Below are 17,239 nucleotides of genomic sequence, written 5' to 3'. Positions count from 1 at the left end.
ATTCTGTTAGTTAGTATAGAATTTAGTCACTAGACAGTGTAGACAAAGTAGCCTTTCAGATCAACTTTGCTGTATGTGAAACAATATTTTGAAAACATAAATATTGAATAAAAGTGAGCTACTTAATATACTTCGGATCTAGTTGTGTTTGCCATGTACAAAAGTGAAAGTGTGACTACTAGGCATAGTAGATTAAGTAGATTATTCTTATCTTTTCTCACTGCTACAAGTGAGGAGGTTTAAATGTCTGACAATTTTTCACTTTGAGTTTGACATTTTTACTGATTTCTCATTCAACTACTTTGGAATTATCTATCTTTACAGATTTTCCATGATCCATTTTCTAAGAGCAGGGAATATCACAGTTACATATTTCAAATTCAAAGTTCAAGTTTTGAAACCCACAGTCAGTTAAGTCATTAATCAAGTCTTTCATGAATTAATGATCATTACTTTCCAGACAAGAATGAATGTAAATTAAATTTTTGCAAAGCCAGATGCTCTCATAACCATAATATATCCATATCCTTAATATGTCTCACAATCATTTAGTGCAAGAAGTCAGGAGAAAATGAAATGTCATCATCTTAAAGGTCTAGAATTTTCTACATCTGTAATATGCACAGTATTATAACATTTTAAAAAATACATAGCTTTATTTTCTATTAAGACAGCTATTATTAATTTGCCTAAACTCATTGAGAACAGAAAGAAATGATCAGAGCCTTTCCCTACCATCCTGTAGCTTGGGTCTTCAAAAATAGTTTGCATTCTTTTTCTTCGTTGCTGGAGGTTGTTGAAGTACAATGTATTAACTTTGCTAACAACTTTCCAATTAACAGTAACAAATCTAACAGACCACTGAAAAACACCTCTCTAGGTCATAGTGAGGTGGGATAATACCATACCACTTACGTCATGATTAGTGTCTCTTCTCCAGGCTCCCCCAGAACTCCATCCACAAAAAGTGGAATGGATGTGAAACTGTATTTACTCCAAGATCGTCCTTCATCAAAACTCAACCTAATGGCAGAACAGTTTGACAGTCATCACATATCAAATGGAAAAGGTGACATCTCTGTGTAAGGAAAGATGTTAGTCACCAGCACAGAAAGTAATACCACACTAAGACTTCATTACAAATAAGTGTACTTATTTACATCAAAAGACAGAAATAGAGATACTCAAGCTACTATGACAAGATGTGTTGGGGTATGAACAAGGGAGAATCAAATGAATTAGAAATAGTCTAATAGCATCGAGTAATATAGATAGATATCTTTTAAGTTCTTATACCTCATGGGACTATCTTCAAATCTGCAAGCAAGTTCAACAAAAATTAAACAAATCTATCAGAAAATGACCAACTCATAAATAAGTCCCACTTATATTACATAAATCCTTACTGATCTCACTGGAATGCCTACGGAAGGACAGGCTGATGAAGGCAAGAGAAGTCTGCATTTCTGGTGGTCCATTATAACATAAATGCCTGTGTTCTCTTCAAAATCCATATGTGAAAAATTGCATCACTAATGATATTAGAAAATAGATACTTGGCTAAAAATAGATCTAAAGGGTAGAGTCCTCAGTGTTTTGGGATAATTGTCTTGTACCCTGTAAAGATTTGTCACTTGTATTGGTTTAATAAAATGCTGATTGACCAATAGCCAGGCAGGTAGTGTAGGTGGGGCAACCAAGCAGTCAGTATAGGCTGGGTGACCAGAACAGGAGAATTCTGGGAAGAGAAAAGGCTCAGTCTGCAGTTATACCACAGACACAGGGGGAGCAAGATGAGAATGTCTCACTGATAAAAGCATCTGTGTGTTTCTTTGGGACTGAATGGCTGTGAAACCTCTATCAAACAAAATTGGATGTGATAATAGGTAGGTTAGTATGACCTTGCTCACACTAATCATAATAGTGAATAGTAGAGTGAATGCTTGTGAGATATTACTTGTAGGCAATTGACATGGTATAGATTCTTATATATTTACACAAATTCAAGTTATATTAAATATGCTCCTATTTCTGTTTATAATATTGTACAGTAGAGAAAGTTATTTTGTCATATTGTAAGCATGCATGCTTCTGATATATTGTATATGGATACAATTTTAGAATATATTTATAATATTGCACTGTACATTTCTACCTCTGATCAAGATAATTATACATTGTTTATATTTTGGGGTCATTGTCCTCATTTGCTACACAGCTGTTTAAAGATTAATATTCTAATATAAAGTCTTAGTCTTTAAGCTACATATGAATTAAGTATGATAGGTCTATCATCATCCATGTTTGCATATTTATGGTTAGACTAACCAGGTTCTTTAAATACATAGAGACTGTATTCCATGTGGATAGGTAATCTTCAACTACTTCAAAGAACTGTAGAATATGGCATTTTAAATAATTTAGGGTTCTGTTGACCTGAAACACAATTGCTCCTGGCAGCACCAATCCATTCATGAGAGAATGCTGAGCACCAAAGACGCTTGACTTGGAGCTTGTTTTCTTCTTGACAAAACTGGCCTTTGGGCAAGGAAAGTCAACCACTGACAAAATGCACAGTGTCTAGACAAGACAAAAAGGATAAAAAAAAAAAAAAACCTGCCAAACCTTGCCAAGACAGGGTAATTTTGTTCTGAAAATTTTCTTGCCTCCAAAAATGGTCTGTCAGTTATTCTAGTCCTTAACCAAAGATGGTTGCTCCAACACTGCAAATGAGACTTTGGGTGATTGCCCAAGTAGCCCGTTGTCTCTGCCACTTATTGCACATTTTGGAAGTTGCTTGATTGCACTTCCTGTCTACTCAAGTAATATTATTTCTCTTCTCAGGTCTTCAATGGGATTGAAGACTAGATAGTCATAGTTACTTACCTCTCATGACTTGACCAGCTATTTCTAATACAAGACTTAGAATCCTTAGGATAATATAATTAGTGAGATTATTGTTTATGCTGGTTGTAATTTTAATTTTTATACTTGATATCTGCTCTTATTGCATATAGTTTTGTATTAGGCTTAGAACTCTTTTATTTAAACAAAAGCGAGACGTGCTGTGGAACTCTTTCAGCCAATAGCCTTTAAAATACCAGTCCACTTGGGTGTGGCCTCTTATACTATAAATGCCAACATAAGACCTGTACACTCTCTCCCAGCTTCTGGATATGGTTCCTGTTCCCCATTCGTCAGAGGATTGTAATCTGTGAGTCTACCCCTAAATAAATAATCTTTTATTATGCTCAATTCTGAGTGAGTATGGGATTATTCTACAGCATGCATCATTACCTCAGAAATAGAAGTATTGTCTTAAGAAAAGGGCTTGGAATGTCTTTTCTCTTTTGTTATGTAGAAACACAGGGACAAGGCACTATTTAGGGATTCAAAAGTAGCTGTTCAGCTGAAATGGACCTGGCCAGCATTAGTGTCTTATACTTCAAGATCACAAAACTATGAAGAAATAAACTTTTCCTGTTCATGAGTTATCTTGTTATGGTATTTGGTAACAAAACCTGAGCACTAACTGAGACAACTGAATGAGAGGGTGTATTTTATTCTGTCTTTCCCTGTAGATGCCTTTCCACAGGACCAATCTTTGAAGTTTTCTTCTAAGGTCATTAATATAATAAAAGATGGAAGGAAAATCAGGCTTTTGATTTTTCACAAGCAAAATATTCAGTGGACCACTTCCAAATATGAATAAATAAATCTGTTGGAAACCCCTGTAGACATTAGGCCTTGCACATTCATCAATAAAAGAAACAAGTATATTTGAGGAATGTCACCTCATTTAAGGGGACTAAGGAAGTATCACAGGTGAAACAAGATAAGAGCAGAATAATCATGAACTGCAAATCTCCGTGTGGGATGCACAAAACTGTGTATATACTAAACTTCATGAGAGGCTGCTAGGGATGGGTGATTGCAAATATTGTCCTCTGCTGAGAAATTATGGGAGAGTGTGAATGAGGCTGTCCAGATGATGGCGCTGGGGAACTATGAAACTGATGCATGCACTGTCACATTTGAACACCATAATGCAGTTGTTCTTGTAGGAGCAGAAACACTTGCCCATCCTTCTGTTTGCCCCAATTTCCTCTTTCCAGTCTTAGGCCACAATCTTACTTCAGTGGAACAAACATGAAATTATGTGGTAGTTAGAACAAACATAGTTGTAGTGTTATGGCCAATTCAAATGCTGACCTGGATAAAATGGCCACATACATTTTTCTATGCTAGAAGTAGCCTTACCAAAGGTGACGAATTGGGAGAGATGTGTGTTTCATAGCAACCAGGACTCCACCTTGATCTAAGTACAAAATACTGTGCTCTTCTTCAAAGATCTGGATGAAAAAAAAAAAAAAAAAAGAAGAAGACATGGGCACACAATGACATTACATCTGCACCTGGTATCCAGGGTATGGAGAATCAGTCTAGGCAGGAGATTAAAATCTCTCACATAGAAATAGGTTTCCCTAAGCTTTGAGAAAATGTAAGTGAAAAGACAATGCTTCTCGACATGGGCTACACCTATCACTGATACTAAATAAAATAGTTGTATAGTTCTACAAAATAAATTTTAAGCATGAACGGCACCTATTCATGTTTTTATTCTCTTATATTGTGCAGTACTTATCAATTCCTATTTCTGAAGATGATATCAGAGCACAGGGAAACTGTAAATAGTGCACATATCTAGATGGAAGGATCCTTGGCGACAGTTTAGTACAACATTCTCATCATATACTAAGATTTGCAGAGTGGGAACGCACAAAGAACAATGGGTGAAGCCGAGGCTCACTGCACCGCATTGACCTCTTCAGATGTAATTATCTAAATATCTCCAAATTCTCACACTTGATCAAAAGAGATGTTTTCTCATTTGACTCATAGCTATCCTTCCAAGTGATAAGTAGCTCTAATCAAGACAAAATCATTAACTTTGGTCACATTTAAAATGGAGTCATTCATAAAATGTGGAAAAATGAATCTAAAATCAAATGGAGACAATCTCTAAATTTTTCTATATAAAACGCTTTCTGGGTTTTCAGTTAAAATGTTATGATGGGCTCATCTAAAGTTACACTAGAGACATAATCTCTCTTTAATCTTTTCAGTAAGTGTGTGTGTGTGTGTGAGAGAGAGAGAGAGAGAGAGAGAGAGAGAGAGAGAGAGAGAGAGAGAAATGCATGAGGAAGCTGAAGTTATAGGTGGTCATGAATTTCTGGATGTGGGTGTTAGGGGACCAAATTTTGGGTCTCTAAAGTACAGTAAGGAACTTAATCACATAACCACTCTCCAGCCTCATTAATTCTTATGCATAATATATGACCTCTACCTGTATCAGGAGAGTTCTATGTCTCATTTAGTGTCAGAAGAAAGAAACGGAATCCCGAGGAATCCTGACACTGTTCCCCCAAGACTTCCTTAAGGTTGTCCATCTTCTTTCAGACCCCCAAAATTTCTTCTGTACTCTTTTATCAAAATATGCAATACCATTGAGGGATTAAAACTAAGAAAGAACATTGGGCTATCAGGTCCTCCTCCTCTTTTTCCTTTCATGAAATTGAAAGTTAAGTGAGCCCGTTGTTAAGTATGATTACCTGTGCACTAGATTTCAATTTACAGTGCTAGTTATTGTATGATAATTAAGCACCAGAGGCTTATTAAAACATATTTATTGAGGTGTAACAGCCATACATTAGGCTTGTTGTGATAGCTAAACCTCATTAAATGCCTGCTTTATAAGCTGTCAAATTTCTAATTTTCATTCAGAAGAAAGGTAGGAGGCAGCTAAGCTAAGCATATTGGTTTGAAGTGGCTCCATTTGTGTTTATTGACCATATGTAGTCTGAGAATTATTACTTGGTTATTTACACATGAGATTTAAACAATGCAGAATGCCAACTGTGTAATGGCTATTTTTGCTTCTCTTTGAGGCAAGGAGAATTTATAAAGACAACTAAGTTTTACATGTGCAATCCACTCAGAAGGATCTAAGTTTCTTATATGATGGACTCAGGGATTCAATTTTCTTTTGCATAAAAATGCCTTCCAACTTGATTTCAGATGTATTTAGGTATGGATGATACGAAATACCTTTATCAAAGGATAAAAACATCAACCTTTAGAAATTTAGTTTAGTTCATTTCAAACTTGCATTAAAAGGAGAAAATGAAATACACTTTCTCATGTCAGAATATTGTCTTTAGGTTTCTAGATTTGAAATAAGTTGAACTATGACTTAGAACTTGAGCAGGCCAACCTAGACCAAGGGTATTTTCTTACCTGTCTCCAAGTGTTCCCTGCGTCTGAAGAGACAAACATGCTGATGTCGCTGTCTGACAGTTCAGAACCTATATTACCTAGAAAGAGTGCAGGGCCATTAGTGGGAGGAAGATTCTGAAAGAGTCAAGAACAGATCACATCAACAGTCTGCACTGCCTAGATGGATTTCAACTATAAACTTTCTGTCTAAGCAAGGATTTTCAGTAAACTTGCTTCAGGTCAATGGTTTAGTTGACTTTCAAAAATATTTTTATCTTGCTCATGAAATTCCAACCACAGATGTCTAGTTTCTTAAGATAAACACATATACAATAGTAAGCAGAGCATTCACGCATCTTACCTGAAGCAACTATAATACTTGGGGCTGTGTCCCTGCTGGCAATGATCCCAGAGGTGTAGGGATTCTCAGAGACCTTGAGATGAAGGTGGAGTGAGCAATAAGGCTAGGAGAAAGAGAACTTAAGGTCATATATGCACAAAATCAACACTGCCACTCGAAACATAGATTCTACAGCCAGGAACATTGCTACAAATTCAGGGTTAACCTGATCTACAGAGGATGTTTGAAGGATTCCTAGAGAGACCCTATCTCACTTTTGTAAAGTAAATATAAAACAAAATAAACTAAAAGACCTAGATTCAGAACATCTAATCTATCTATCCATCTAGCTATGTATCCAGTCTGTCTTCCGTCTATGAACATCTTCTTCTACCCATTGCACTCATCCATCTACCAACTCATCAATATTGTGTTCTTAAATGTCTATTGTCAACCAAGTATATGACATCTGTTAGGTGGCTGTAAAAAAAAAACCAAAACAGTCCCAATTTACCTAAATTATATTTATATGATAAACTTTCTAACAACTGTAAAATGCTAGTCAGAACTCATTAAACAATTATGGACCAAAATATGATTTCTGCAATTACAGACTTAAAAAAAAAAAGAAAGAATGGACATGAGATCTTTCTATTGGTCACCGGGTTAAAACAAAGTATTTTAGTGCTCCTAATAAAGACAAAAATAAAACATTATAAAACTCTAGATGGTGAAGAGACACAGGCCAGTTTGGTGTTAGGACTGGCTCTTAAGAGACAGTACAACCTGAAGGAGGATGGGAAGGTGATATGACCAAGGTATTTGAGGGGACATTTGGGACATGATCAATACCAATAACAAAGAACAAGAGGGGAATTGATAGACTATCACAGTATGTATCCAGGGAAGACTAAAGGAACAACGAAACATGATGCTATAAAAAAGGGGATGAGTTGACCTAGGAGAACTTGAGAAATCAGTTGGCAGCTCAGCCATTAAATACCACAGAACATGGTCTCAGCATAGAAAATTCTGTATGAGATGTGAAACTGCCCTAACATCTGCAAACAAATGACAGTGTCATCACCAGATTCTGATTCTTTTTTAATGAATATGTATTAATTATACAAACTAATGAGTTTCATCACTGACATGTACACAACACACTTTAATCATCTTTATCCCTTCACTTATCCAATTTTAATTTTGCTCATTACAAAAATAATTTTTGTAGACAAAATACAGTAGCAATAAAATTTAAATGAAAATTTTAGGCAATTGTTTATGTGTGCTTAGGGGCCTTGGTCAAATTCTCTGACTAAGAAATCAATAGTTTCACAAAAGTGGATAGTACTTCTTTATATGAATTTTGTTGATAGTACTCCATATACTGAACTGTCCAAAACACAAGCTTGTGTTTGAACCACAGTTTCCTTTGTCTCTTAGGAAGACTGCTTCCTAATCTTATTGAGTTGAGTTTTGGGAATCACCAATGTATCTCAGCTATGACTTTTATTCTTCTCTGTAAGTCTCAGTCAGAAAATATTCAGAGAACTTCTGAAATGCAATGATTAAATTTCTAGAGGATGGTGGAAATGACAAAGCAAAAATGAAACTCAGGAATAAAAGCAGCCAAACACTGCAAAATGAAATCACAGATCACAATAGTATAGCAGAACTCTCACTAACAGCACGGAAAGTACAGCCCTGAAGGAACAATGAATTACTGGTTCTGCATGAAAATTCTATGCAAAGTTTCAAGGAGAGTTTCATGCTCATAACATTCTGAAAAGGAACACATAGCTCTAAAAGAAAAGGAACCAAATACTAGGCTTCTTTATGCCCATCAGGAAGACAAGAGGAACTAAGAGCAATGTTGTGGGACACCTAGACATGCTACGACAAGAAGAATGGACCCATCATACCTTGGAAACTTTCCTATCTTATGTAGATTACATATTTCCTTTTGTCTGATTTACCAACATTTATTTTACTATGAGTAATCCTGAATGGTCTGTTTCAGGTATGGTATAATTTTATCTTTCTCAGACAATCTAGAAATAAAAACAAATCAGGTTCTATACTGCATCTTATATGGAATCTTGTATATAATTTATAGCATTCCAAGGAGTGTCATATAGCCTGGGTATTATTTCTTAGACATAAGAGATTTCATGGAGTGCCATTTAAATCACTTAACAGAGCACTAGATTCATGTACAAGGGAGTGTCCAGGTCACAGTCTTGAGCCAGTCATTTGTAGCAATTGAAAGATTATGAGGCTCAGTTGACATCTGAGCCAGTTATTTGGTATGCAAACATGTGATAACAAAGAGACGAGGGCATTTCAATCAGCTATCTCAGACCTGCTCTCTGGCCCTGGCTTTCAGAGGGCCAAGGCATTAAGTTGAGAAGCAAAGGCATAAATGATCTCACTGATTTGGCCTCCTCTCTCACATTTGTAGTCTTGGATTGCCCCCAGCTGGTACATAGAGAATTTTCTATGCCATATTTTTCTGTTTCTTTCATTTTCTTTATTAAACAGTTCATATGGCTGACTCCAATGTCTCAAGAAAATCAAGAGAAAGTGACTGGACTTTAGTTAACATTTTGTATTTGGCCTGTTGTGTCAAAAGTTATTCCATGACAAACCACTGTCGGGTATATTATAAGGACCATCACGTTGTTCTGAGTCTTTGGAGGACATGGAAAACGGCTTCTGAATTCTCATGTACATTTTGGCCAGGAAGGGGCACTTAGTGTTTCTTTTTCCCCCTTTCTTTTTGCCTTTATTTATTTAAAATGTCTTTATTTTGCTCATGGGCAAATAGTTGTGGGGGACCTACACTATGCTGCTTCTTACAGCTGCAGTTGCTGCAGTGATCTCTCCAGGGGCATCTCCACCACAACAAAGAATGGGAAGTTTCAGGTTTCAAGGGTGCTTCCTGATATCTTTTCCCTTCCTTCCGTACAAAGCAAAGAGAAGCATGTACACTGATACCAACCATTTCTAGCAGCTGGCTTACAGAAGATGGGTCACCAGCATCCCCAGCCAGAAACTGCCCTTTGTGTCCTTCATCTACTTACCAGACATGATATATTATGAATCTTCCTAGTGGCTCTGAGATACTGGCTTCTTAGTCTCTAATGTTATCCTACTGAGGCACAGGATATCTTGAGAATCAGAAGCTCATGGAAAGCCATAGAAACGGAAGAAATGCATGTGCAGAGTCCCATCTGATTTTAGGGAGTTCCCAAACCCATTACCTCCAGATCAAATTACCTTTCTTTCCTACCCTGTTCTTTTCTTTTATCTAACAAAACTATTTTGACAAATATATGTGTTCCATAAATACTCAGAGGGACTAAATTAACACATTGTTTCTTCATCTTGGATACTTACCATTCAATCCTCCTGTCTAACTGAAACACTGTACCCACCCATCATTTTATTTTTTTTTAATCGTTGCTTTTCTGAGCCATGGTTTCAGTTGTGGCCTCTGTTTAGGCATCCTTTGATTCAATCTTCCCCTTTATAGAACTTCCCTGGTTTTATTGTTTGTTTGTTTTGTTTCATAGAATATCCTCTGTTAATAGATATTTTGCTCCTTGATGTTGAGAACACCACTATTTACATCTCATAGGTTAGTAGCAAATCATATTTGTCATTTGGTTGCTGCTTACTATACTTACTTTACTATATACAGTTTTTCAGTGATCCATCAATTATCTTCTGTGTTTCAAGTACAATGGGGAATCCCCTGGTGTGAAAAGACACTTGTCCAATAAAGATATGAACTTAAAAAACTATTAGGGCTGATTTAATAAAGAACCAGTCCAAAAGTCTACTTTTCCCCTCTACCCTCTGTAATAACAGCTTTTACATCTTACACTCATGGCAACTCATTTCCATAGCTACTAATGTGAAGGTTATACCATAAACACAGGTCAGAACTTTCAATAGGCCCAAGACAGCCACTAAGTCCCCAAACAGCACTCTCAAACACTTCCCCAAGAACACGTGATTTTGTATATTTCTTATTCTAAATTATAGCAAATAATTCATTTTGTATTCAGTAAAGATTCAATCACAAAGAAGAAGGAGTTATTTAAACGTGGGACATCCAGTACCACTTCAGGTCAACACAATGGAGTCCTGGAGTCTACAGGAATCTCTCACAGCACTCCCTCTCAGGTCCAGATTGAAAATTTTTAAAAAAAGTAAAATGATTACAAAGAAGCCAGGGTCTCTCTGCACAGAACCCTGTGCTTTTGCTCAAAGGCCCAAGCATCTGTCAGAGTCTCGGGTGTGCCCCCACATTGCCTCTGAGGAGCCCGAGTCTCGGGCTTTGGTGGAAGATGACTATGACCTGCAATACCCTATCTAATTGTTCAATGCAGTCTTCAGAAGAAAGACATCTCAGCTGAGTCTCGGGCAATCAGTCTGAAAATCCTAAAAATACAGCCCCAAATTACTCTGGATGTCTTATTCTATAGAATGCATCTTGCCAGGGACATTCCATTTGGGGCTGTAATTCGGGACTTGTTCACGTTTGTAACAGCCCCGCTGGAAAGTCTCTTCTCTAATCACTGGTCTCTGCTTTGAGTGACACTGCCACTGTCCAAGTACTACAATATAAAATCGCTTTTGTATCTCCGCTGCCACTGGCTCCCAAGCCTTAGAAGCTTTCTTTTCTTTCCTTCTTTCTTTCTTTTCAGTTGAGGTGTCCTGTAGTTCAAAGATTTTTCTCTCCTATTTTGTGCCTTTGAGATGATTTTTTTTTAACTGATTTCGCCTCTTTTCCTTTGTCAGCTTCCTTTACTCTGTTTCCTGGTTTTTAAAAGTTTATGTTAAACTTCTTTGAGTAACAAGATTAATAAAGGAGGAAGGCCCAAAGATTCCTGGATCCAAACCCTCTACATCCCAATAATTCATGTGTCCTTAATCTCAATTAGCCTCTTGAGTTTGTTAACATTGGGGTCAATTTGAATTCATGAGGATGTTACAGTGATGACTTCAGGGTAACTGACAAGGATGGCACAGCCTCGGTTAAAATCAAACCTGAAAGTCAAACATCTTTCAATAGGGTGATTACATTTACCACACAAAACATACAAATATAGTATATATATTGAATCCTCCATGACTCAAGTTTGTATGATTCTTGATACAAATTTTTGAAATTGACATAAAGATGGTCATAGTTTTTGTATTCTTGGAGTAGACATTTAATACAGGAAGATGGGAAAGAAAATCAGCGTATAAATATACTGATTTTAGATAATACATCTTATAAAGAAAAAGAATAAAATAAACAGTTTTGACATCATTGGATACTCATGAAAATCAACTAAGAACCAAGGATCTGAATGGAAAGAAAAGGCCTATTTTGGAAATGGGATCCTTTAAAAGAAATAATAGGAAATCCCATGGCAAGACATACATGAACACAGTAAGTTCATAATGAGAAAAGTAGTGAACTCTTTCTTCTCCATAACAACTTGTGAGTGAGGAAGGATGGAGGGAATGGGTAGGGTCTAACTAAAAGGAATAGACAGAGGCAAGGTAATAGGACACCATACATGCTTTGATAAAATATTGGATTTATTGTACTTGAACTAGAAAGTCAACAGAAATCTTAAGTAAATGATGCACATTTAAACTTTCATATAACAGTGTTTGATAAAAATGGATAAGTGAGAAATCTAGTAGGCAAGATAATATGCAAGAGATGTAGTAGTCATCTCGGGCCATAAGTGCGCTTCTAACTGCAGAACACAAGTGAAAATTTGAGGGTGAAGGAAATCACATAGCATACACATTTGTCTGTCACTGATACTTTTTATGTACACTTTACCTCAAAAGAATTGACTTTTTAAAAAATGGGCTACTCTGTGAAGGATGAATTGTCAGGTAGAAATGAGAAGAGAGTGTCTGGCCAATAGGAGATTTTCGCTGAGCATCAACCAATAAGTGATTACACTTGGATTAATAGTCCCATGGTAATGGGCAAGGGGGTCAATGCTGTATCTCTATTTCAGAAATATAATACAGCTTCACAATTCTGGGTTGGGGTTGGGAGAACATGTGCCTTGCTCAGTATCTTGCTAAGAAGAGACACTTTCTGTAGTCCCTTTATGATGCCACAGAGGAGAGACAAAGCTCTCTATGTGAGATGGTTAATAGCCTTTCTCATAGGTATTCATCTTCAAGTTATATGGTATGTCTGAAAGAAGTTATTAAGGTGCTAGTATATTTGAACATCATAATTCCATAACCTGGAGTAGTTGGGTAGGAAGCTGATACATTTTAATAGCACTGACCCATTCCTTGACTAATATACATAGCCAATAGATACCCATAGCATTTACCTAGTCGATCACTGGACTGTGAACTCTCCATCACAACAGGCTATTTTTCTCCCAGAAGGTTGCTGGTAATAATGATGGTGTCTGAGTAGGAGTTGAAATTTAAGACTGCTTTGCTGATGCACAGTGATGACATAAATGTCTGTTACAACTAATAAGGTCAAACTATAGCATCCTTTTGAGAAAGATGTTGACCTGCCTACTGCTATGTGAGATGAACCTGAGAAATGACTGCCACAGGATTGTGGGATAAATGAAGTAGAGTGAAGATTACATCAAAGTCAGTGTTATGAATAGTGAGATCAATAATAGATGCACATATAGATGAAATAGATTTGAATAGATACAAATATGCATATAGCCACATCTTAAGACCTTACTATAAAACTACATGATTGTCCCTATACTGATATTTGTGTAATCTTTAAAATAACTTCTGAGATGTTTTAAAGAATATTATATGTATTAAAATATACTTTGATTGAAAATGTATCTCTTCCTCTTCTGTTTCTGTATTCACTAGGTATCCATTTGATGTAGGTGGGTCTTCTGTCTATGTGTTACTTTCATTGGTCAAATAAAGAGACTGCCTTGGCCTTTGATAGGACAGCAGCTTAGGCAGGTGGAGTAGACAGAACAGAATGCTGGGAGAAAGAAGCAGAGTCAGGCAGACACCATGGCTCTCCTCTCCAAGATGGATGTTGGTTAAACTCATGCCAGTAAGCCACAGTCAAGTGGCAATACAGATTATTCGAAATGGTTTAATTAAGATGTGAGAGTTAGCTAAGAAGAGGCCAGAACTAATGGGCCAGGCAGTATTTAAATGAACACGGTTTCCATGTAATTATTTTGGGGATTAGCCAGGCAGCTGGGAGCCAGGTGGCGGGAAGCTACCCGCTGCTCCTTTTACAACATCCACTGATGTGCTGAGCATATCATGGCCATCAGAGCCACTATAATGCAACTAAGAAATGCTTTGTTTATAAAACTAGTATCACTCAGTCAAGTAAGCTGAAACCTCCTTGATAACACTGTCTTTCATCTTCTCTAGGATACCATCCTATCTTTTAACATATATATAATTTTTGCTGACATATCTGATAAAGAAAAGTCAACGAAAAAAGCCATAATTTAATGCAATGATAAGGATATGCAAACTTTCCTTTCAAGGATAGTAATATAAACATCTTAGACTTGCTTTGAATGCACATGGCTACTGATTCTACCTTCGTAAAGTGAAAATGGCCATGGACAATAAAATAACCATGTAAGTGTGACTGTGTCCCAGTAAAGCATTACATAGCAAAACAAGTGCTAAGCTACATTTTTCCCTACATGTCACAGATTTTGCAAGGCCAGACATTATAGACTAAAGCAGATAAACTGATAAGAATATGTAGAGGAAGCAAATGCATGCTTAAGCCATTGATTAAACCATTGACTTAGACCACTGACTCAATAAAAGGTTGAGTCAAAAACTTCTTACAAAATGAGGTAAAATGTGTCTACAGGAAAATACACTAAGACAATCTGAATTCACTTCACCAATGGATGTGGGATTCTCCTCTGTATGCTATGAATATATTTTATTATCATTGGTTAATAAAAAAGCTGTTTTGGCCTATAGCAGGGCAGAATATAGCCAGGTGGGGAAAACTAAACTGAATGCAGGGAGAAAAAAGGAGGAGTCAGGCAGATACCATGTAGCTGCTGAAGTAGAAAGATGCTGGAACTTTACAGGTAAGCCACAACCTCATGGTCATACATAGAAATGGGTTAAGACGTAGGAGCTAGTTAGGAATATGCTTGAGCCATCAGCCAAACAATGTTGTAATTAATATAATTTCTGCATGATTATTCAGACCTGGATGGTTGGGAATGCAATGCACAGTCTCTGTTTACAACCAACTCTACAGATAAATGTATGCAACATTAGCTCTGTAACTGGTGATTTATCTTGAATTATAAGAGAGCACAGGGAACAGCCTCACAAGAGATGAAAATCATCATATTTCCCTAAACCTGGAGGTACTCGTCCACAGCTGAGATGGAGGGCTTGGGTTACATCTCAGTAGTAGAGATAACAATTTAGCACATAAATAAAACAGAAAATCTCATCACCACCACCCTAAACACCAGACAAACAGAAATGATTCAGGCTAGAAAGAAGAATTTTGTAGTAGAGCAAAGGTCTGGGACATGCTCTCATTTATTTGACCATCAAAAATGATAGGCCTAACTGCTCTTTTCTTTGGATTCTTCCCATCTTTTTCATCAGCTGAACAGAAGTCCCAAAAGTATCTTCAACATCTTGTTGGACACCAACTCCAACCCTTCACCATGTGTGGCATGCTGCTTCAGCCCACAGGACTCACCAGTAAACAGTGCACAGGGTCCCCTCTTAGATCTGCATCTGGAGCCTGCAGCAAACGCCAGTCTCTGCCTTTGTTGTAAGTGATGAAAGTCTTCACTTGGTTGTCAATCTTCTTGTTAGCCAAGAACATTCCCTTTATCCCTGCTACCTGGGAAAAATTGACATGGCTGAAAAATACATCAATTTGAGAAAGGACATTCTTTTTACATTAAAATTACAACCAACTGCCAAATTTTTATCCTAGAGAAAAGACAGGATAGGTGTAAGTGCTTAGCTATCCCTCGCAAGTCTACCTGACAGAAACCAATAGCCTTGCGCCCCCTGCTGAATGTGAGTCATAATACAAGCTGAGTAGAGGTTTATCATCTTTTTGTCTGTTTGCTTTGCTGATACTGATGATGTCTATAATAACTTTTTTCAATCACCAAAGATCAGAAATAATCAAGATGTTCATTATGAGGAAGAAAGTAAAATCAACAGTGACATGTACAAACAATGGAATATTATTACTTGACACTAAAATGCACCAAAAGCCATAACATGATGGGAGGGGGGGGAGGCAGACACATACTATAAGTGAAGGTGGTAACTGCATGACATCCTGTAAATGGAAATCTATGCAGACACACACATACACACACTCACACGCACATGCACACACACATACAAAAGGTCTGCGATTGCCTGGGTCTAACTTGGAGCAAGAAATGAATATGTGAAGCATAGAGGATTCTACATGCAGGGATCACATAATGATGCATGTATGTAACAGGATACTTGTCAAATCCATGAAATGTAAAACTGAGGCTGTGGTCCTTTCTGTAAGCTGTGACTTGCAGAGATTTGTCATCTAATAGTAAGTTGTCTGCAGCCATCAGTCTCCATGAAACAAACCCCAACACTTTCAAGTCTGTTACTTGACAAGCTGTAAGTAAATAGGGACAACTTATATTGTACACTGTCATGCAATGTAATATATATCATATATATGATATATATGATTATATATATATATAATCTCTCATTTAATCTTTACAATACTCTGGGAGATAATTGCTAGTTCTACCTTACATGTCAGAGATAGCTCAGGTACATGCCAGGCCACACTGTTAATGACACAGCAAATGGCAGACCTGAGATTATAGCCCAGAAAAATGTAGTTTCCGAGTGCATGGCTGTAATGGCTATCTAAATTACTGAAGTATTTTCAATTAAAAGAGGTCAGTTGGAAGACCCTTTTTGGGTTTGTTGTTGTTGTTTGTTTTCTTGAGACAAGGTTTCTCTGTGTAATAATCCTGTCTGTCCTGAAATTCTCTTTGTAGACCAGACTGGCCTTGAACTCACAGATGTATCTGCCTCTGCCTCCTGAGTACTGGAATTAAAGGTATGTGCCACCATCGCCTTATGAAAGACTCATATAGTTGTTATTATTTCTTTTTTGATGTAAGAGTTTTCCCTACTAATTCATCAAATGTACCGAGCATTAGAGAAACAAAATAAATTTTAAGAAGTAACTGTTTTGTTATCAAATAACCATTCCTTCAGTCTCGTGATGTTGCTGTTCTTACCAAAATCAGTTGGCATCAGAGCTGTAGAAATTGCTCAGCACTTAGGTTTACCAGTTTCTCCTCTAGAGGACCCTAGTTTTGTTCCTAGCACTTACACAGCTATTCTGACACTAAATGCTGCTAACAACTATGAAAATGCTTACTCATTCTACATGCTAAGGCTAATAATTAACAAGCTATCAAAATTGTATAATCAAAGATCATCACTTGTAAACTGTTTTTATTTTTCAGGAATTTTAGATTTTTACAAACCATATGTTAGTCCGTGTAAAATGATTACAACCCAGGAAAATTGGAGATTGGTGAGGGAAAG

The 17,239-nt window shown here is 36.9% G+C and overlaps 1 protein-coding gene across 5 annotated transcripts in view; it reads right to left on the bottom strand.

Moving 5' to 3' along the window:
- Positions 1–17,239, bottom strand: part of Sorcs1 (sortilin related VPS10 domain containing receptor 1) — a 486,223-nt gene that overhangs the window by 80,854 nt on the left and 388,130 nt on the right. For all 5 annotated transcript variants that reach the window (XM_050145543.1, XM_050145559.1, XM_050145567.1 and 2 more), the window contains exons 10-14: positions 15,360–15,506; positions 6,638–6,740; positions 6,298–6,374; positions 4,261–4,352; positions 916–1,023 (exon numbers count right to left, since the gene is read on the bottom strand). In XM_050145543.1, the coding sequence (XP_050001500.1) occupies positions 916–1,023; positions 4,261–4,352; positions 6,298–6,374; positions 6,638–6,740; positions 15,360–15,506 (527 nt within the window). The remainder of the gene's footprint in view (positions 1–915; positions 1,024–4,260; positions 4,353–6,297; positions 6,375–6,637; positions 6,741–15,359; positions 15,507–17,239) is intronic.

This window comes from Alexandromys fortis, unplaced genomic scaffold, assembly GCF_014885135.2.
Source record: "Alexandromys fortis isolate MF-2015 unplaced genomic scaffold, M_Fortis_MF-2015_v1.1 scaffold_16, whole genome shotgun sequence".
In the NCBI taxonomy this organism is placed as follows: Eukaryota; Metazoa; Chordata; class Mammalia; order Rodentia; family Cricetidae; genus Alexandromys; species Alexandromys fortis.
The sequence above is the reverse complement of the archived record's forward strand: the minus strand, read 5'-3'. Positions and strand labels throughout refer to the sequence as shown.